This window comes from Panthera pardus, unplaced genomic scaffold (assembly GCF_024362965.1).
Source record: "Panthera pardus isolate Hobbes unplaced genomic scaffold, ASM2436296v1 HiC_scaffold_6, whole genome shotgun sequence".
Classification (NCBI taxonomy): Eukaryota; Metazoa; Chordata; class Mammalia; order Carnivora; family Felidae; genus Panthera; species Panthera pardus.
Window position 1 is genome coordinate 111,963,246 of NW_026526991.1, and position 22,076 is coordinate 111,985,321.

Genomic DNA, 22,076 nt, shown 5'->3' on the forward strand with positions numbered 1-22,076 from the left:
TGTTGATGTTAAGAGTTAGGATTCTCACTATGGAAAGAAGGAGTATACATATGAAATTGAGGAAGGCAAGAACAAGCCCTGAGGTGAGAGACTAGAATTAAAGGTGTCTCTGAGATTTTGAGATTTCTAAATGTGTCTGTTCATGTATGTGTGTGTGTGTGTGTGTGTACATGTGCACTTTATTTTTATGTAGAAATATGAGCACATGAACTATGTTTATGGTATGTGTGCATACCTGTATACATTTCCTAGTTCTGTCTGCTGAAACGGCATAAAAGCAAAGACACTCCAGAATCACTGGGCATTTTTAATATCATTCCTCATTAAAGAAATAAGACTTTGTCAGCAAGATAGTGAATATGAAGCCTGAAACCCTCCTTCCCCCACAAAGACAGGGATTTTACATCAAACAAACCAAATGCCTCTGAGAAATCCAAAAACCAGTTAAACTTTAACGTTTCCTGTACCTTAGGCAAGGACAAGACCAACCACATCAACATCAAACACCACTTAAAAAAAAAAACTTATACTCTCAACATTAACTTGCCAGAGCCTCTCCCTATCCTGACACTGTAGCACAACTGGGAAGAAATCCCCAACTCTTGTCTTCCCTCTGGGGATGGAAAGGAGTAGAACACATATTCAACACTCTGATTTGGGAGCCAGGAGGTTGCCCAAATGGCCAGTTTCCCTCTTGCCTCTATCCAAGTATTGACAGCAATAGGGTGCCAGAATCTCTGAGAACTAAGACCATCAACCATTCACCAGAGTACATGAAGCACCAGAGATTGCAGTACCAAAAATAGACAGTAGGTGGAGTTCCTTACTGAAATTTATAACCGCACCACTGGGAGTACCTGCCTCAAAGATTACACACATAAACCCAGAGGGAATGCCTACCCAAAAAGGGCCTAAGAAGCCTCCAGTATCTAGGCAGGCTGAATGGAGAAAGTCTTCCCTATAGGAAATCAGACCACAAAGTCTGGAAGAGATGCCAAAATTCTAACAACAAAAAGTAACAAGACATAGAAAGAGGGAAACATGGCACATTCAAAAAAACAAATTAAATCTCCACAAACTAATCTTTTTTTTTAAGTTTATTTATTTTTGAGAGACAGAAAGAGCACAAATGGGGGAGGGGCAAAGAGAGAGGGAGACAGAGAATCCAAAGCAGGCTCCAGGTTCTGAGCTGTCAGCACAGAGCCTTACATGGGGCCCAAACCCACAGACCATGAAATCATGACCTAAGCCAAAGTGAGATGCTCAACCAACTGAGCCACCTAGGTGCCCCTCCAGAAACTAACTTTAAAGAAACAGAAATGTATGAATTACGAAGAATTCAAAACTGTCATCATGAAGATACTTAATGAGCTAAAAGAGAGCACAAGACAACCAAAGGAAATGAGAAAAACCATACATAAACATGAGAATATCAAGAAAAAAAATAAAAACTATGAAGAAAAACCACACAGAAATTCTGGAACTAAAGAATACAATAATTGAATTGAAAAATCCATTACAGGAATGCAACAGCTGACTTGACCAATTAGAAGAAAGAATCAGAAAACTAGAAGACAAGATCTTCAAAATAATCAAGACAGAAAAGGGAAAAAAAAAGAAAAGAATGAAGGAAAATAAAGAGAGCCTAAAGGATATATGGGATACCATGGAATGGTACAAAATATGAATTATGGGAACTGAAGAAGGAAGAAAAAAGAAAGCAGGCATGGAACTTATTTGAAGAAATGATAAAAATTCCCCAAATCTGAAAAGAAAATAGACATACAAATTCAAATAGCTTAAAGATCTCCAATTAGGAAAATATCAAAAGAAATCTACACTGAGATACATCATACTAAGCTGTCAAAAGTCACAGAGATAGAATCTTGTCAACAGCAAGAAAAATGTTCTACATTACATATAAGAAAGTTTATACCAGATCATCAGCAAATTTTTAACCATTAAGATTATGGGCTATTAGGGAGCACTGAAAGAAAACTGCCAAACAAAAATACTATATCTTGCAAAACTATTCTTCAAATATGAGGGAGAAATCAGGACTTTCCCAGATAAAAAGAACTGCTGAAAAGAATTCATTACCACTAGACCTTCCTTATAAGAAACCCTGAAGGAGTCCTAAAAGTTGAAGAGAAATAACAATAAACATCAACACAAAACCATACAAAAATATAAAATTCCCTTAAAAATATAAACATATCAACAAATATCCTGTAGTATTCTTAAGCAGGCAAATAAATCACTTATAAATTTGGTACAGAATTTTTTAAGATGAAAACTAATTATAAACTTAAGTTAATGGGCATACAATGTAAAAAGAGGTAATTTATGTCATGAATAACATAAAGTAGGAGAGGCAGGGATGTAAATAGTAGAGTTTTTATATGTAATTGAAGTTGTTATCCATTTAAAATAGATTGTTGTAACTTTAATAAGTTTTATATAATTGCAATGGTAACCACAAAGTAAATAACTATAGAATATAAACAAGGGGAAACAAGAAGGGAATCAAAATACATCACTACAAAAAAATCAACAAAACACAAAAGAAGATACCAAGAGAGAAAAAGAGGAACCAAAAGCTACCAAACAGAAAGCATAAACATAATGGCAATAGTAAGCATCTCCTACAAGTACTATATGCTGCCTCTAAGAGGCTGTCTTTAAATCTTAGAACTCACACAGGCTCAAAGTAAAAGGCCAGAAGAAGATATTCCATAGAAACAGGAACTTAAAGAGAGCAAGGGTGGCCATTCTTAGACAAAATAGAGATTAAGACAAAACTGTCAAAAAATAAAGAAAAAAGAAAGATATATATAATGATAAAAGGGCCAATTCACTAGAAATATATAACAATTATAAATATATATGCACCTAATATTAAAGCACCCAAATATGTGAAGCAAACACTAACAGAACTAAAGGGAGAAACAGCAACACAATAATATTAGGACATTTCAATATCCCCACTTTCAGTTATGGCAAGAACAGTCAGACAGAATATCAATAAGAAATGAAGGACTAGAGGCGCCTGGGTGGCTCAGTCGGTTGAGCATCTGACTTCAGCTCAGGTCATGATCTCGTGGTTCGTGAGTTCAAGCTCCGCTTCTGGCTCTGTGCTGATAGCTCAGAGCCTGGAGCCTGCTTCAGATTCTGTGTCCCTCTCTCTCTCCGCCCCACCCCTGCTTGTGCTCTGTCTCTGTCTTTCAAAAATGAATAAACATAAAAAAAATTTTTTAAGAAATGAAGGACTAAACAATACTGTAAAATAGATATACATAACAAACATATACAGAACACTCCACCTAACGACAGCAAAATACATGTTCTTCTCAAGCACTCATGGAACATTCTCCAAGACAGACTACATGTTAAGGACACAAAACAAGTTTTAACAAATTTTAAGATCAAAATCACACAAAGCATCTTTTTAAACACAATGGTATAAAATTAGAAATCAATAGTAGAAAGAAAACAAAAAAAAAATCCACAAATATGTGAAAATTAAACAACATGCTCTTGAACAATCCATGGATCAAAGAAAAAATCATAATGGAATTTAGAAAATATCTGAAGATAAATGAAAACAAAACACAAAATACCAAAACTATGAGATTTGGCAAAAATCAGTACTAAAAGTTTATGGAGGTAAGTGTTTACATTTAAAAAGATCACAAACTGAGACACTTGGGTTGTTCAGTTGGTTAAGCATCCAACTTTTGATTTCAGCTCAGGTCATGGTCTCATGGTTCCTGAGGTGAAGCCCTACATCAGACTTTGCACTAACAGTGCTGAGACTGCTTGGGATTCTCTATTCCCTTCTCTCTGTCTCTCTCTCTTTCTCTCTCTCAAAAATAAATAAATATTCAAAAAATAAATTAAATAAATAAAAAGATCACAAACAATAACCTTTTATCTAAAGGAACAAAAAAAAATTTGTTTAAAGCCAGAGTTTGCAAAAGAAAGGAAATAATAAATATTGGAGCAGAGATAAATGAAATAGAGATAGGAAACAAAAATGATACCAAGAGTTGTTTTTAAAAAGATTAACAAGGGGACGCCTGGGTGGCTCAGTCAGTTAAGCCTCTGATTCTTGATTTCAGCTTAGGTCATGATCTCACAGTTCGTGAATTCAAGCACATCAGGCTCTGCCTGACAATGTGGAGCCTGCTTGGGTTTCTCTCTCTGCCCCTCCCCTGCTCACATTGTCTGTCTCTCTCCCTCTCTCTCAAAATAAATAAACTTAAAAAATAAAAAAAAAGGGGGCACTGGGTGGCTCAGTCGGTTGGGCGTCCAACTTCAGCTCAGGTCATGATCTCGCGGTCTGTGAGTTCGAGCCCTGCGTCGGGCTCTGTGCTGACAGCTCAGAGCCTGGAGCCTGTTTCAGATTCTGTGTCTCCCTCTCTCTCTCTGACCTTCCCCCGTTCATGCTCTCTCTCTCTCTGTCTCAAAAATAAATAAACGTTAAAAAAAAATTTTTTTAAATAAAATAAAAAATTAAAAAATAAAAAAAAAGATTAACAAAAGTAACAAGCTTTAGCTAGATTAACTATGAAAAAAAGAGAATATTCAAATAATTAAAATTAGAAATGAAAGAGGATATATTACAGTGATGTCCACTTTGCTCAAAGACAAAAGATCATAAAAGACTACTATACACAATTATATGCCAAAATATTGGATAACCTAGAAGAAATGGATAAATTCCTAGAAACATATAACCTACTGAGGCCAAACCATGAAAAAATTTAAAAATCTGAACAGACCTATAACTAGTGAGGAAACTGAAGCAGTAATCAAAAACCTCCCAACAAAGAAAAACCCGGAACGAGATGGCTTCACCAGGGCATTCTATCATTTAAAACACCAACCCTTCTCAAACTCTCCCAAAGAATCAAAAAGGAGGAATTCTCCAAACCTATTCCATGAGGACTGCATTATCCTGATATCAAAACGAGACAAAGACACAAGAAAACTACAGACCAATATCCCTGATTAATAATGATGCAAAAATCTTAAACAAAATACTAGCAAACAGAATTCAAAAGCAAATTAAAAGGTAAAACCAAGTAGGATTTATGTCTGGAACATAAGCCTGGCTCACTATTTGTAATAACATGAAACAATGTAATACACCACATAAACAAATGAAGGACAAGAACCACATGATCATCTCAATAGATTCAAGAAAAGGTTTTGATAAAATTCAACTCCTTGATGGTTAAAAAAAAAAAAAAAAAAACCTCAATAAACTAAGAATAGAAGAAAACTAACTCAGCATAAAAATCCTTATGTAAACAGGCCACAACAAATTTTTGTTTTCTTCATGCATGTGTTTTTTAAAATTTTCATTAATTATGACATATTGCCTTTGTAATATAATTTACCTTATTAAAAACACTAAAATAAAAATACTCTTAATACTATATTTTCATCTGTAAACATGAAAATACCAATGACTCTATCAATGCTGTACTTAAAGGAAAATTCACAGATCTAAATGCCTATGTTAAGAATAAAAAAAAAATAATACTTTCTAATGCCTTTTGTAACTCATTAAGGCATTGTATCTAGACTAATATTGCTACATGATATTACATCCAAATTCAAACAACCAACATAGCTTTAAAATATTTTATCACTATAATTATTTTAATAGCAATTTTTAATAAATATAAAATGTATTAGTATAAAATTTATTAACAGTACCAATAATTTAAATTAAAACAATAAATGATATTTTGGATTCCATAATTTATGCAGAATACATACATGACGTTCTTCCTTAGCTGCTGCTTCTAACTGAGCTGCAAATTGTGAACAACATATCAAGAATGAATTCAGATCATCCCCAACCTTTTGAAAAGAATAAAACAAAGTTACTTTTAATTTCAGAACCCATACGCATACCCATCTATATTATAGTACATTTGTTTTTAAAAATAGTTTTTGTCTATAATTTATGTCCCTTCAAACATATAAGACAAGAAATTGTGCTCCAAATGCTATACTAGCAAATTCTCCCAGAAAGTGGAAGAGAGTACATTCTGGGGAGTGGCCCATGAATGACATACCCAACTATGCATCTCTTCTCATTCTCCTCTACATAGTTGTAGAAAATCAAGCATCCCAGATTTAGACTCCTGAAATTTATGAGCAGCCAAAAAAAGGTAGCAATTCTGTATATACCTTATAAATATCTCTTTGTGTTAGAAAATTAACACTAATTATAACTTCTGAATATAAGTATACTTATCAAGAGCTATAGTCTTTCACCCTCAATAAGCAAATGAAGACTTTGAGGAAAAAATAGTGACAGATTAAAATGTTACAATGACTTAAAAAAAAAGTCACAATGACTGAACCTTTTATAGTAGAGTGGTGATTTGTAAATCAGAGACAACCTATGATAAACAAATCTAGATGCTTATATACAGTTAGGATTCTCATAGAGTGTTCTCCATGAGGAATATGCTTATTCAACGTCACATTTTAAAACATACTCATACGCTCATATATTTTTTTTGTCATGGTAAAGATCTATACCCATATAGAAGAGTGGGAAAACTGAATTAGTCATTCAGGAGAGCAGGAAAATGAAGTAACTAGAGTTACTAATCATAAATATGAGACTATACACATGCTTGAGGACCATCTTCTATTCAGATTTAGAAGCCACAAATATAGGGATTGATTTGATGAGGGTTGCAGTTTAACAAAATAAAATCAATAAAGCATGACAGGGCAAGAGAGTTAAGTACTTATGTGTGGGAGCAATAATAATAAGGGAACATGGAATTTAAGCTAGGTAAGTAAGAATAGAAGAAGTATTTGGGACAGTAAAATGTAATAGGACCAATGGATTATAGTTCCCAATGGAATCAAAGGACTTTTGGAGTCAGAATATTAGACAGACTAAGTGGGAAAGATAAGAGGTAGTGACCAGAAATTAAGATTATTGAAACTTAAATTATGGAAAAGTAACAGTTATTGGTTATGACAAAGACTAAAGGATATCATCTTGTTGGTTAGTGGCTGACATAGAAGATAAGATCATTAGAGTGAATGATCATTCAGTGAACTAAGAGGCCACATTATTTGGAAAGATCTTCTACATGGATATTAAAATCATCAAAAATTATGACAACAGTGCTGTAAGACAAGTAGAATACCAGTATAATACAGACTGTTAGTCACCTACTAATTATTATGTTTTTCCTTGAGGATATTGAAAAGGAGAGGACATAAGGAAAATGTGATGAACTGAATTCTGCAGAACACTTTGCAGATGAGCAAAGAACCAAAGCCATATCCATACCTAAAGGGAGCATGGTGGAAAAAGAAGAGCACTTGGCCTAGTTGTGCCAAGTGTGCCAAGTCAGCCACGTCAAAAAGCAGGCCTACCACTGACAAACAGAATTCAGAGTATGAAGAAAAACCAGCTGAGCCTTTGACAGTCATTTAAGCTGGCAGATAGACTAGAATGAGAAAAGCTCCTAAGGCAAATCACTGAACCCAAACATTTTTCTTTTACCAAACTCCTCCCCATCTCAATTTTGCCATAAAGATGGCAGAAAAGGAGGCCTACGTACCCATTAGGAATGGTCAGAATTAAAAAGACTGACAATACCAATTCTGGTAAGAATGTGCAGCCACCGGAACTCTCATAGAGAGCTGGTAGGAACATACAATGATTCCGCCATGTTGGGAAACAGTTTATGAGCAATCACTCATAAAGTTAAACATGTATTTATAACTCACCAATCCTATTCCAAAGAAACTATCCACGATGAATAAAAACATATATCCTCACAAAGACTTGTACACAATGTCCACAGAAGCTTCACTCATAACAGTCAAAATAGTTACTGCATCCAACCACCTAAATGTTTATTAACTGGTGAATGGATTACAAACTGTGGGATAGTCATACAATGGAATACTCTTCACACCAAAGAAACTAGTGATATACAGAACAACATGGATGAGTCTCAAATACATGATGAAGTAGGGAAGGCTATATATATATATATATATATATATATATATATATATATATATAGTGACTACATATTATATGATTTCATTTATATGACATTCTAGAGAAGGTAAAAGTATAGTGACAGATTGACAGATCAGTGTTTGTCTAGAGCCAGGGTGGGAGGAAAGGACTGACTGTAAGTGGGATACAAGGAAGCTTTTGGGGATAACAAAATGTTTTATAGTTTGGCAATTACACAACTATAAAAAGGAGGAACTAAAAACCAGAGGAATCTCATCCTGCATGTTCTTGTGGTAATTGTATTTGAAGTTCTACCAGGAATGAACCAAAATGTGAACCAAAACTATTTAAAATCAGAGTTCAAACTCTTCCCTGCTAAAATACTTGCAAGATCAAATAAATCAACCCCTCAGGGGAAGCAGCAATATGTACGATTATGGGTTAGACAAACCATACAATAACTCAACTTAATTAAAATATGGATCAGTTCCTGCTCAAATCAGTTCTTAGAAGAATGCGAATGATTAGCTTTTCATGCTAAATGTCAGAAAGGAAACAGTAAGGATTCTCTAGAAAATAAAACATTGTACCACAGTTTCCAATATTTTTCTAAATATAATGCTTGGGATCCAACTAAAAAAAATCATAAAACATATGAATAACCAGGAAAATACAATCCATAATCAAAAGGAAAAATAGAAGTAAATACACTGATGATCCAGATACTGAAAATTAGCAAAGATTTTTAAAACTCTGTTACTGATAAAAGAATTTGCAGAAAAATATTGGTAGACAGGTAAAGAGATAGATAATAGCAGGAGAAATATAAAACTCCCTAAAAAGTAACCAAAAGATAATCTTAAATGTGAAAATTATGATATTTGAAATAAAAATTTCATTGGATAGAGTTTAACAGCAGATCAGACACCACAGAAAGGATCAGTGAGTTTGAAGATAGAATAACATATATTGCCCAAACTGAATCAAAGAAAGAGAAAAAACTGAAATGAATGAACAGAGAGTAACTTCTTATACAGTAACAAGCATTCTAATATATGTGTAATTAGAGTCTCATAAAAAAGGATCAGAGAGGCAGTAAAATATGTAAAGAAATAATGAATGAAAATTTCCAAATTTGATGAAAAACATCAACTCACAAACTCAGCTTGATAGACTGCAAATAGAATAAATATACATAAAAAATAATTTTGGACTTCTGGTCATCATGGACTAGGCCCATTCCTCTAATCACCCCTCCTACAGTTAAAATCCATAGACAATACAACAAACTAACACAGGCAAATTCTGAAAGGAAGAAAGAGAAAGGCAGAGATCTCAAAACTTGAGGAATACATGAATTCTTTAGGTTTTCTTTTTACCTACATATAAAATGGATGGGACACTGGAAAAGCCTGACTCATGGAACTTCCAATAAGCACAGACTTAAAAAAAAAAAAAAAAAAAGCACAACAACTAAGAAAAGCCAAAGGACTGTAAAAAGGGGGTCTCTAGCATAACCAAAATCTTTTTGACAATGCCTAATCCTACTTGAGCCAAACACCAAGAATAAGCTGCACCCACTATCCATGTGTCGATAGGACTAAAAAATAATGTGGCAGTGAAAATTAGCCATCCAATTCCCCCACCAGAGTGATGATGTTGAGACCAACCAGGGAACTGAACTTCCACTCTTGTCTGAAATTAGCAGTCATAATGACTCAAGGATATCTGCTCTCATCACTATTATTAAATATAATACTTGAAGCCAGAGCCAGCACAAGAGAAGGAAATAAAAAGCATTCAGACTGGATAGGAAGAAGTAAAATTGTCTCTACATGAAGATGACATAATTGTCCATGTAGAAAATCCAAAAAATCTATAGAAAAACTAGAATGAAAAAATACATTGAACAAGGTTGTTTAAGATACAAGATCAACATACAAAAATCAATCATTATTTCTATCTACTACTTACAAAATGTGGAAACTAAAATTTAATACAATGCCATTAAAAAGTGTTCCAAAAAACATGAAATATTAATGCATAAAATCTAACAAACCATGTACAGGATCTGTATGATGAAAATTACAAAATGGTGATGAAAGAAATCAAACAAGACTGAAACAAATGGAGAATCATACAATGTTCATGAATTGAAAGACTCAACATAGGTGTTTTATTACATGGAGCCAAACTCAATCCCTAACTAACAAAAATAATTATAAAATAGAAAAATAATACTCTACAAGTGTATTAAAGTACAGTTGAATATTATGAAACATGTAAAATAATTCATCTCATCAGTAGGTTAAAGGAGAACCACATACTTAATCACCTTAAGAGTTACATAATTTGTATATACCAGATATTTGTTAGAATTCAATAAATTCTTGGGTTTTTTTTATTTAGCAAAATACAAATAGAAGGACACTTTCTTAACATGATAAAGAATATACATCTAAAACCAACAAGTAACCAAATGTTTAAGAATTAAACAGAACAGGCACTAGCAATAAAAATACGTTTAAAATACAGATAGGTCTTAATTAAACTTTAAGATAAGTGTTAGCAGAGGATAGAAAAATCAATACTCTACTTTCAAGTTCCTTAACCAGGTCATTTTCATGGATGGGAATTCATTCTGAGAACATAAATGGATTCCAAAAGAAAATCTTAACCCTTTTCAGTGTTAAATGTTTCTACATTAGGATTATATACACTTACAGATAAAGTTAATTCTTCATGTTCAGGCTTCACAACTGATTTTTCTCCATCTACAATGCTAAATCCATAGGCTTCCTCCAAAGTAGAAACAACCTATGAGTAAATCAAAGCAAATTTTTATTTTAATAATTTTATGTAAATTATATGTAAATTTATTAAGTGTAAAAAAACACTTAATCAAACATGTCAGGACCTTCTTAGCAATAAGACTTCTTTCTACCAGTGCCATAAACTTAAACTTTCCATCTCACATCCCATCTTATATCACCCTGAAGAATAAGAAACAGTCCTCAACTCTACTCTGTAAGAAAGTCCCTATGACTCCCATTTCTGTGTTCATAGGCATGTAAAAGGCGATCTATGAATAGTTGAAGCATCAACTCCACTTATCACCAAAGTATTTCCTCAAAATCTGAGGGACTCAAATTTCTTCTTCGAAAAGAAGCGGACAAAATAGAAATGTAAACTAGAGAGCAATAAATTTTTTAAGGAAATTCTCTGAGCTAACCCTTCAAACTTTGAACAAACTTGTATTTTGGAAATTTGACAAAACTATATTCTTTTTATATTTGTGCTACCTCCCTCATTGTTCTCATTTGGTATGTGGTACATTCACAATTCAATTCTGGATCACTGTGCAAAGAGAAACTCAGAAAAAAGGAGATTTTTTTTTTTCCCAACACTAAGAGCTAAAGTTTCTAAAGTGCTGAGAAGAGTTAACATAGCAGGAATGAGCCAGAAAGGACTATCATTAGAAAGATCTGCTTTCAAGGTTGGCCTTAGACTGCTGCCTCAGAACTTGGATTTCATGAGTGTTCCCATCATTCACTGATAACAGTGGCTCATTGTCCTTAAACTGTTTGTACAAACAATGTGGTTTATGCTAAACATCTGCTTTCCTTCAGGGAGTGTGGAATTTTGGTACATGCTAAGCAAAATACCTAGATGAGCAACCCCCAATAAAACCCTGGGCACTGAGTCTCTAATGAGCTTCTCCAAAAGACATTTCACATGTGCTGTCATAATTTGTTGTTGGAGTAATTAAGCACATCCTGTGTGACTTTAAAGGAAGAGGAATCTTGGACCTAGTTTCCTCCCGACTTCACTCCATAAGCCTTTTCCTTTTGCTTGATTTTGCTTTGTATCTTTTCACTGTACTAGATCTTAGCCATCAGTAGGTCTATATTTTGAGTCTAGTGCACCTTCCTAGCAAATCTCTAAGCCTAGGGATGGTCATGGAAACCCTAAACACAGGGACCAACAAGTGTCTTACCATCTTTAGATGTTGGGTAATTTTTCTGATCAATTCATCTTCTGCTATTAACTCCTTTGTCTTACTCGATGCAATGGGCAAAGCATATCTTACGATGGATTCCCCTGCTGGTGGAGATCCTAAGACCATTGGTTCAAGTTTATCATGTACTAATTTTGCACTATGTTTTTCCTTTGCTTTAAGTGACAACGGTGCAGTAAATATTCCTTTTTTGTAAGTTAAATCTGGAACATTTGCCAATTTATTACTAGAGGCTGACAGATGTTTTGTGGACTTCATTTTGTTATTTTACTTCACTTCCAAATTACAGGTGAAAAAAATTGTATTCCTCCCTGTAAATAAAACATTAAGATTTCAGATTAAAAATTAGGGCAGGATTACCAATTGCCGTGAAGATGGTGAATACCAAAACCAGCACTGCAGAAATCACAAAATGGAGAGGAAACCATTCCTAACAATAACAACAAAAAAATTTTTAAAAAAGAAAAAAAGCCTGTGAGAAATCCTTAAAGGTGACTGAAGACTGATTTATGTATGAGTATTTAGGATGGGGAGTTTTATATCTATCATTATTTGCATAGGAATAATAGCCTAGACCCAGGGTAACAACAGAGTAATATCAAGGCAGCACCAAAATCATGCTGGGTCCCCCCAAAAAATATATTCAAGTTCTAACCCCTGGCACCTGTGAATATGACCATATTTGAAAATACCATTTTTGTAGATGTAACCAAGTGAAGATGAGGTTATACTAGATTAGAGTGGGCCCTAAATCCAATGACTGGTATCATTATAAGAAAGCCAAATGAAGACAAAGATACACAGATGTATACAGAAAAAGGTCATGTAATGATAGAGACAGAGACTGGAGTAAATCAGCTACAAGCCAAGGAACGTTAAATTTTCCCAGCATCCTTGCTAGGAAAAAGCAAGGGAAATTCTTCTTTCGAAACTTTAGAAGGAGCATAGCACTGCAAACACTTTGATTTCAGACTCTTAGACTCTGGAACTGTAAGAGAATAAATTACTATTGTTTTAAGCAACCTAGTTTGTGGTATTTTGTTATGGCAGCCCTAGGAAACAAATACACACAAAAAAATTTCCCTAAATTTGATGGGAGGGACCTAAACTGTGGCCTGTTTTTTGATCATTTCATAATAACAGATTACTAGACAAGAGTAGCTGACACTCCCAAAGACATATGAGTTCACAGGCAAAAATAACTTGACACCTGAAAAATACAAGCTTTGCAAAGGAAAGAAGAAAGAAAGAAAGAAAGAAAGAAAGAAAGAAAGAAAGAAAGAAAGAAAGAAAGAAAGAAAGAAAACTAAAAGAAAAGGTCCAGAGGCACCTGGCTAGCTCAGTCCGAAGAGCATGAGACTCTTGATCTCGGGGTTGTAAGATCAGGCCCCATGTTGGGTGTAGAAATTATATAAATACATACATACATGCATATATACATACCTATATACATGCTTTTAAAAAAAAGTTTAAAAAAGACAAACCAAAAATATACAAATACACACAAACAGAATATTAGCAACACAAAACAGGTACATGAGTATTTTTTTAAAGACTCAAGTAGAAATACTACAAACGAAAAATGTAATAAACATAACTGATCACAGAATAATACTGCTGAAGAATAAATTAGGCAAATGGAAGATCAGAGTGAGATATTCTGCCAGAAAGCAGCAGAAAACGATAAAGAGATAGAAATGAAAAAGAAAATAAGAGATACGTAGAAGAATTATACAAATATCAAAAACCAGATAAAAGAAGATCCAGTGAGGAAAAAAAATATGAAATGGACAGGAGGAAATATTTGAATAAATAATAAAGATAAATTTCTCAGACTTAAGGATAGTGGAAAGCACAGATCAAAAGTGTTCACAAAATACCAAAAAGGAAACAGATAAACAACAAAACATAATTAATGAAATAAATATAAAAGCCTCAAAAAGAAAAATTTGGAAGTTTTCAGAAGGAAAGAGCATATAACCTAAAAAAGAGGAAGAATTCAATTTTTAATTCAAGTTTTAAATAAAATTTCTTCTTAAAGGAATCTATATTTTGTCTAAATTGCAAGCTCTTTGGATGCAGTCTAGCTGAAGAATAAAAATGGATGCAAAGATTAGCAGCATTTATCACATATTCTCGAACATGAATAAAGTAAAATACACATCATCAGTAAGTATTAAAAATTAATATATTTTAAAGAATTTAAACAATTAGCAATCCTATGAAAATTGGGAAAATATAGGCCTGCATTTGTTGACAACATATAAACATGATTAAATTTTTGAAGAAGTAGTACCTAGCATAGAGAGGGTCATCTAATAAATTTTAATAGACTAATAATAGATATTTTTTTAATTTGGCATGGAAAAAGTCAATGGCATCCTGTTAGCACATTTATGCAAAATACAAATATCAACACCAAATAATAGACTATTTTAGGAAGTAAAATAAAAACCAAAAAATAAATATTATATGATACATTATAAATGAAATCAGTTACAATAACATTTTTACAAGCTAATTATTTCTCAATTATTTCGGACACAATCGCTAAGGTAAACCACAGAAAGCACATAAAAATTATTGATATAATTGTGGATTTCCAAAATGCAAATATTTCTATATGTGAACATGTATTAGGATTTTAACCAAGAGATGACACAGCTGGAGAAGAATCTACTGTTTAGATTACTTACAAAAAAAAATTAAAAAATATATATATCACATTATGTATATATATATATGTATATATATATATATATATATATATATACACACATATATATAACAGCAATACAATGCCTCAAATACGTATGAGAAAAAACAAACAGAAAATACTCAAAAATGAAAAATCTGTAATATTTTGCACAGTTCATCAAGACTTTTTTTTTTAACTTGGTAGTGAATGATAGAGCAAAAATATCTTCTGACAACACTGAAAATTTTTCATTCTCAAACTGTACAATTGCTTTATTGTTGTAATGAAACACTACATAGTTAACTGAAAACAGTTGTCAAACATAATTTTTATATCATAGTCAAATAAATATTGGGAAAGATTATTTGATGTCATGTCACTCAAAATTCATTTGAAGAATGCAATGGTTTTGGAAACTGTTGACAATAATAAATATATACATTGTAGAACATAAGCCAAAGTCCCCCGTTGGAAAATATATCCATTTATATTTTTCTAATATTAATAGTGGCATAATATTTTTTTAATTTTTTTTTAACGTTTATTTATTTTTGAGACAGAGAGAGACAGAGCATGAACGGGGGAGGGGCAGAGAGAGAGGGAGACACAGAATCGGAAGCAGGCTCCAGGCTCTGAGCCGTCAGCCCAGAGCCTGAGCCTGACGTGGGGCTCGAACTCACGGACCGCGAGATCGTGACCTGGCTTAAGTCGGACGCTTAACCGACTGAGCCACCCAGGCGCCCCAGTGGCATAATATTTTAAATAAAGGTAATGTAATAAGTGATACAGAAACTAAAATTTAATTTACAAAATTGAAAAGCATCAAAAGAATTTCAAAGAAATTATATTGCCAAAGACAATGCATCAAAAGCATCAGGTCTGAGAGAAAAGGACCAGCAAAAATGACTTAAGAATGATTGATCAATGAGCCAGAAGGTAAAACCAGGAGAGGATGTATTGAAAATAAAGTGAAAAACAAACAAACAAACAAAAAAAACTTACGAGTAAATGATGAACTGCGTTAAATGCTGGGCGGGTAAGATGAGGACTAAGAATTAACCACCGGATTTAGCGACAAGAAGGTAGGTCATTTGTGACCTAAAGGATAGCAACAGTTTTAAGAGTGACGGGAGGTGAATGCCTGAAATATGGGCAAAAGGAAGATTTTTTAAGAGAAAAGTAACATGTTTGTATGCTGTTGTAGGTTGAATTATGCCCTCTCCCCCCAAAAAAATATGTTCAAGTCCTAACCCCAGAACCTGTGAATGTGACCTTATTTGTTAATAAGATCTTTGTAGATGGAACCAAGACGGATTCAAACTGTATTGGAGTGGGCCCCAACCCCAATGGTGTGCTTCCTGGAAGAAACTCAGACCTCCAGGCGCATGGGGAGACCACCACGTGAAGACAGAGGCGAAGATGAGAGCAAGGAGTCTAAGGGACACCAACTGGCAGCGGCCACCAGAAGCTGGGAGGAAACACGGAACAAAATCCTGAGAGCCTCCAGGAGGAACCAGCACTGCCACACTCTTCAGACTTCAGCGTCCAGAAACAGAGGATAAATTTTTGTTGTTTTAAGCCACCCAGTTTGTGGTACTTGTTTAGGCAACCCTAGGAAATTAATACATATGCTGATGGAAATGACCCAGCAGAAAGCAAAATGTATTGATTGGTATGGAGGGAGACTGCTGGAATGATATCCTTGAGTAAACAAGGGGATATAGGTTTTAATGCATAAATGCTCCCGTGCACTTAAGGCAGGACCAGGGAAACTTCTGCGGTGACAGACAGGAAGGCTGAGACGCCCGCTACTTCAGGAAACCAATTGAGAAAAAGACGGGCCGCGCACCAGGTGCAACCAAACAACCTAATAAATGGACCCATGAAGTTCACACGCCTATAAAAATAAAGGTTACATGGACTAAACGCTTGTATTTACAAGAAATATTTAGGGATTTTACGTATTGTCTTCATTTAATCCTAACTATCCTAGGAGGAGTAGATCACCACAAATTTGCCCAAGTTTATCAGTCACCTTCTACCACAAAGAAAACGTTTTCTGGTCTCCCTTCAAGGATTCATCTCAAACGCTTTAATGATACAGTACACAACGAAATGGGGCAGGGGGCGACATAGGGCAGAGAAGCTAGGATTATCGTCTTAGATTTCGCTTCAACAGAGGCACAGCTGCCGCTTTTGCCAGAGAACACAACAGAAACCCTCACACTCCGCGGAGGGAAGGACCGCAGGCGCCTCCCCTCCCAGTGGCTAGAATACCTGCTGAGGCCGCTGGAAGCCAGGTTACTGGGCGGTTTTGCCTTGGCCAAGCGGGCTCTAAGGTGAAAGAGGTGGAAATGCCGAGCCTCCCAGACTTCCTTCAAGGCGGAAGCCTGCAAACCCTTCAGACTCCAGCCTTGCTATTTTACAAACTGACATTTGGGCGGAAAGGCCGGGCCTCTGCGCCCTGAGGCGGCGGCAACGACCGGCCCGGCGCTAAGCGGCGAGGTGGGCGGTTGACGCCGCGTCACCGACGCCCCCGCCGCGCGCCCCCGCCCCGAGAGACCCGCGCCGCGCGCCCCCGCCGCGCGCGATCCGCCGCCGCTCTAGGAGCCAAAGCCCGAACCGAGTCTTTCCCGGAACTGAAGGCTAGAGGATTTTCGGCAACTGTGGAGCCCTACGAAGTAATACAGTCCAGACTGCGCTTTCTGTGTTTCTTGCTCCCTGGGCTGTGTACCTCCCTCCAGGACGCTGCACAACTGAGATTCTTTTAGTCATTTGGCCTAAAGAAATAAAACAGGGGCCTCTTTGGTGCTTTGAGAACTTGGGCTTCATCACCAGCAAAACCTGAGCCCCAGGCCCTTAAAGTCTGCAGTTGTCTAAAGTTCTTTACAATCCGGGGTTTGGTAGAGTCCCTTACCAGACTTAAGCTCCCAGGGAATTGTGCAGCGGCTTCGTATTGTAAAAATAAAATGTACCAGAGAGGCATCTGGGTGGCTTAGTCCCTTAAGCCTTTTGAGTCTTGATTTCTGCTCAAGTCATGCCCTCACAGCTCCAGACACCAAATCCTGCTTCAGGGTCCATCCTGATAGCACCGAGCCTGCTTGGGGTTCTCTCTCTCTCTCTCTCTCTCTCTCTCTCTGCCCATCCCCTGCTTGTACTCTCTCTCAAAATAAATAAACTTAAAAAATAATTAAAATGGACTACAAAGTTGCATCATGCCACACAACAGTCTATTGCCATCAGTTTGCATACTACTTGCAAAAGATGTAATTTTCCAAGGTAGAGTTTTTTTGATAGTTTGACTTCAAGAAATGAATTTTTTCTTTTAAAAAATGAAAACTATTGATTTAAAACACTCTCCAAATAAAGTTTTGTTGCCCAAAGTACAATGTTTTAATATTTAAAAATACTAACTTGATATAATTTAATTTTTTAATAATGGCTTGTTTGGTTTGCTATATGAATATTCAAGTAAATAGTTCTAGGGCACCTGGGTGGCTCAGTTGGTTAAGCGTCTGACTTCTGCTCAGGTCACGATCTTGCAATTCACGGGTTCAAACCCCACATTGGGCTCTATGCTGACAGCTCAGAGCCTGGATCCTGCTTCAGATTCTGTGTCTCCCTCTTTTTCTGACCCTCCCCTGCTTGTTCTCTCTCTCTCTCTCTCTCAAAAATAAATAAAAACATTTTTAGAAACATAGCCCAGAACAAAATCTGAAACAAGAAGTACAAAAATGGAAGAGGGCTCCAAATTGAGACATAGAAGGATCCTGAACTCACCTCCTCCCCCAAACACAAGAAATTTCCAGCTACATATGGAAAAATTCCCTCTGCAAAGGACTTTGGAAACTAAGTGAACAGCACTTCTGCAACATAGGAGAAAAGGGCCACATTGAGACAGGTAGGAGAGGTAAAGACCAAGTCTTGCAAGAAACCTCTCCAAATCCCAGCAGACCCACAATTAGGAGAGATCTCATAACAGAAGAGCTAGTCCCTGAGGACAAAGGCTCCCCAACTCTTGGGATCTGCACCAGAGAAACAAGCCACAGAATGTCTGGCCTTGAAAAACAAGGCTTACTTCCAGGAGAACCATGTGGCTCTAATAACGGAACATCCACTCTTAAAGGGCTTGTGCCTAGACTCATTCACCACCCTTACCCTCCAGAGCCAAAGCAACAGTTTAAAAAGCACCTACATCATATGCAAAGGAGACTCATTTGCTAATCTTAAAAATATTTCAATTTATATTCAATTGATAATGTGGTCATTTCAAGGATCTGGTACAATTTAAATTCTTACAAAAAGAAGTGGAATTTCCTATTGACTCATTTTCTAATTTTCAGAGTTATATAGAAGGTATGTGATACAGTGATATATTTATTCATATATATAAACTAATATGCTTATATGTAACATAAACTTTCTATATATTGAGATATACACATTTAAAAGACAGAAAATATTTGTGTTTTATCCTTTCCTAGATATCAGCATACAATAAATGCTTGTTAAGTAAATGTTACAACTTTTTTTCAAAAGTGCAAAAATGTAAGAGATCCATGGAAAATTGTATCCCAATAGATGGAAAAAGAGATACCATGCTAACATTACTCAAAAGAAAGCTGTAGTTTTTATATCAATTACAGAAAAACTGGATTTTTGAGTAAAGATGATTACCAGGGATAAAATGGGTTATTACATAATGATAAATAAGTCATTCATTAAGAAGACATAACAATCCTAAACATTTATGAAACTAACAAGAGAGGATCAAAATACACAAAACAAAAGCTGATAGGACTCCAAGAAGAATAGACAAACCTACAATTAAAATCTACAATTAAAGTCAGAGATTTCATCATATCTCCCTCCATAAAATATGTAGACAGAAAATCAGTTAGGATATAGAAACTTGAATACCGCTTTCAACACTAACAACATTATCAACCAAATAGTAATTCATGTGTCAAAGAAATAGTCAAAATAGAAATTATTTTGAACTGAATGAAAATAAAAACAAATCATATCAAAATGTGCAGGATGCTGCTAAAGTAACATATAAAGGTAAATTCCTACACACCTGTAATAGAAAAGAAGAAAGCTCTCAAATAAATGACTTCAAATTAGAAAGGAAAGGCACTAAAAAAAGAAGAGCAAATGAAACACAAAGGAAGAATAAAGGAAATGGTTAAGAACAGAAATCAATCAATAAAAAATAAATATAAACTCATCAGTATAAACTCTACAGATGTCAACAAGATAATAAGGGACTTTATGAACAACTTTATGCCTATAAATTCAAAATCTTGGACAAAATGGATAAATTTCCTGAAAGACAGAAATGACCAAAGCTTATTCAAGAAATTGATATCGTGAGTACTATTATATGTACTAAAGAAATTGAATTTGTAGTTAAAAAATCAAGAAAAGTTTTCCACCAAAAGAACCCTAAGCCCAGATGGCATCATTGGTGAATAATATAAAACATTAAAGAATAAGCAGTAAAAATTTTATACAAATGAGATCCAGAAAATTGCAGAGGATCCAGGAATACTTCCCAACTCATTTTGTGAGGCAGCATTACCCTAACACTGACATCAAAAACATTATAAGAAAAGAAAACTACAGGTCAATATCCCACATGAACATATATGCAATAATTGTCAATGAAATTTTAGCAAATTGAACCAAACAATATATAAAAAAATAGTAGTCATGACCAGCTGGGGTTTATTCCAGGGATGCAAGTTTGCAATAACATATGAGAATCAATGCAGGGCGCCTGGGTGGCTCAGTAGATTAAGCGTCCATCTTCACCTTAGGTCATGATCTTGCTGTTCCAGAGTTCAAGGCCCCTGTCAGGCTTTGTGCTGACAGCTCAGAGCCTGGAGCCTGTTTCAGATTCTGTGTCTCCCTCTCTCTCTGCCTCTCTTTCTCTCTCTCTCTCTCTCTCTCTCTCTCTCTCTCTCTCTCAAAGATAAATGAATGTTAAAAAAGTTTTTATAAAGGGGTACCTGGGTGGTTCAGTTGGTTGAGTGTCCAACTTTGGCTCGGGTCATGGTCTTACGGTTCATGAGTTCAAGCCCCACATCACGCTCTGTGCTGACAGTGAGGAGCCTGGAGCCTGCTTCCGATTCTGTGTCTCCCTCTCTGCCCCTGCCTTGCTTGCACTCTGTCTCTCCATCTCTCTCAAAAATAAACATTAAAAAATTTTTTTTTTTAATTTCATAGTTACAAACAGAGGGGGGGGGAGGCAAACCATAGGAGGCTCTTAAATACAGAGAACAAATTTGAGGGTTAATAGAGGTGGGGGAGAGGAGAAAGTGGGTAATAAGCATTGAGAAGGGCATTTGTTGGGATGAGCACTGGATGTTGTATGTAAGCCAATTTGACAATAAATTATATTAAAAAAATTTTTAAAAGCATGATAATGTAATTCATCATATTTACAGGCTAAACACACACACATATGCACACAGATGATTATCTAAAGAGGGGCTGAAAAAAATAATTGAAAAAATCCAACATCCATTCCAGATTTTTCATAATCTGAAAACTTGAATTAGAAATTTTCTCAGCCGTGGGGCGCCTGGGTGGCTTGGTCGGTTAAGCGTCCAACTTCGGCTCAGGTCATGATCTCAGGGTCCGTGAGTTCGAGCCCCGCGTCGGGCTCTGTGCTGACTGCTCAGAGCCTGGAGCCTGTTTCAGATTCTGTGTCTCCCTCTCTCTCTGCCCCTCCCCTGTTCACGCTCTCTCTCTGTCTCAAAAATAAATAAAAACGTTAAAAAAATTTAAAAAAAGAAAAAAAAAGAAATTTTCTCAGCCTTATAAAACACATCAGTGAAAACCTATAGCTAATATCATACTTAATGGTAAAGATTGACCGCTTTCTCTCTATGATAAGGAACAGGACAAGGATGTCTGTTCTCATTACTTCTTTTCAACAATGTACTTAATGGAAGTCCTAACCAATGTGAAAGCCCAGGAAAAAGAAATGAAGGCATTCAAACTGCAAAGGAAGAAAAATGAAATTTTGATAAAGAGACAAAATGATCTATGTAGAAAATCTGATGAAATCTTCAAAAATTAACTAATAAGCATAACATGGTTGCAGGATACAAGACCAAAATACAAAAACCAATTGTGTTTCTGTATGCTCTTGATAAACAATGAGAAAGTAAAATACAATAAACACCACTTACCATGGTATCAAATACATGAAATATATATACATACTACTGAAAAAAATGTGCAAAACCTCTACACTGAAAATTATAAAAACTTGCTGAGAGAAAATAAAGATCTAAATAAATGCCGATATACTGGGCTCATGAATTAGA

The 22,076-nt window shown here is 35.3% G+C and overlaps 1 protein-coding gene across 4 annotated transcripts in view; it reads right to left on the minus strand.

Annotated features, from left to right (window-relative positions):
* LOC109276311 (coiled-coil domain-containing protein 7-like) overlaps window positions 1–17,246 on the minus strand; it is a 270,114-nt gene extending 252,868 nt beyond the window's left edge. For 2 of the 4 annotated variants that reach the window (XR_008419681.1, XM_019465186.2), the window contains exons 1-4: window positions 17,014–17,245; window positions 12,018–12,349; window positions 10,745–10,837; window positions 5,791–5,874 (exon numbers count right to left, since the gene is read on the minus strand). Coding sequence is in view for 1 of the 4 variants with exons in the window: in XM_019465186.2 (XP_019320731.2) it covers window positions 5,791–5,874; window positions 10,745–10,837; window positions 12,018–12,296 (456 nt within the window). In the remaining 3 variants the exon portion in view is untranslated. Of the gene's footprint in view, window positions 1–5,790; window positions 5,875–10,744; window positions 10,838–12,017; window positions 12,350–15,738; window positions 15,835–17,013 lie in introns of all 4 variants that reach the window. The other 2 variants (XR_008419682.1, XR_008419683.1) reach the window with 2 other exon arrangements.
* Window positions 17,247–22,076: the final 4,830 nt, after the last annotated feature.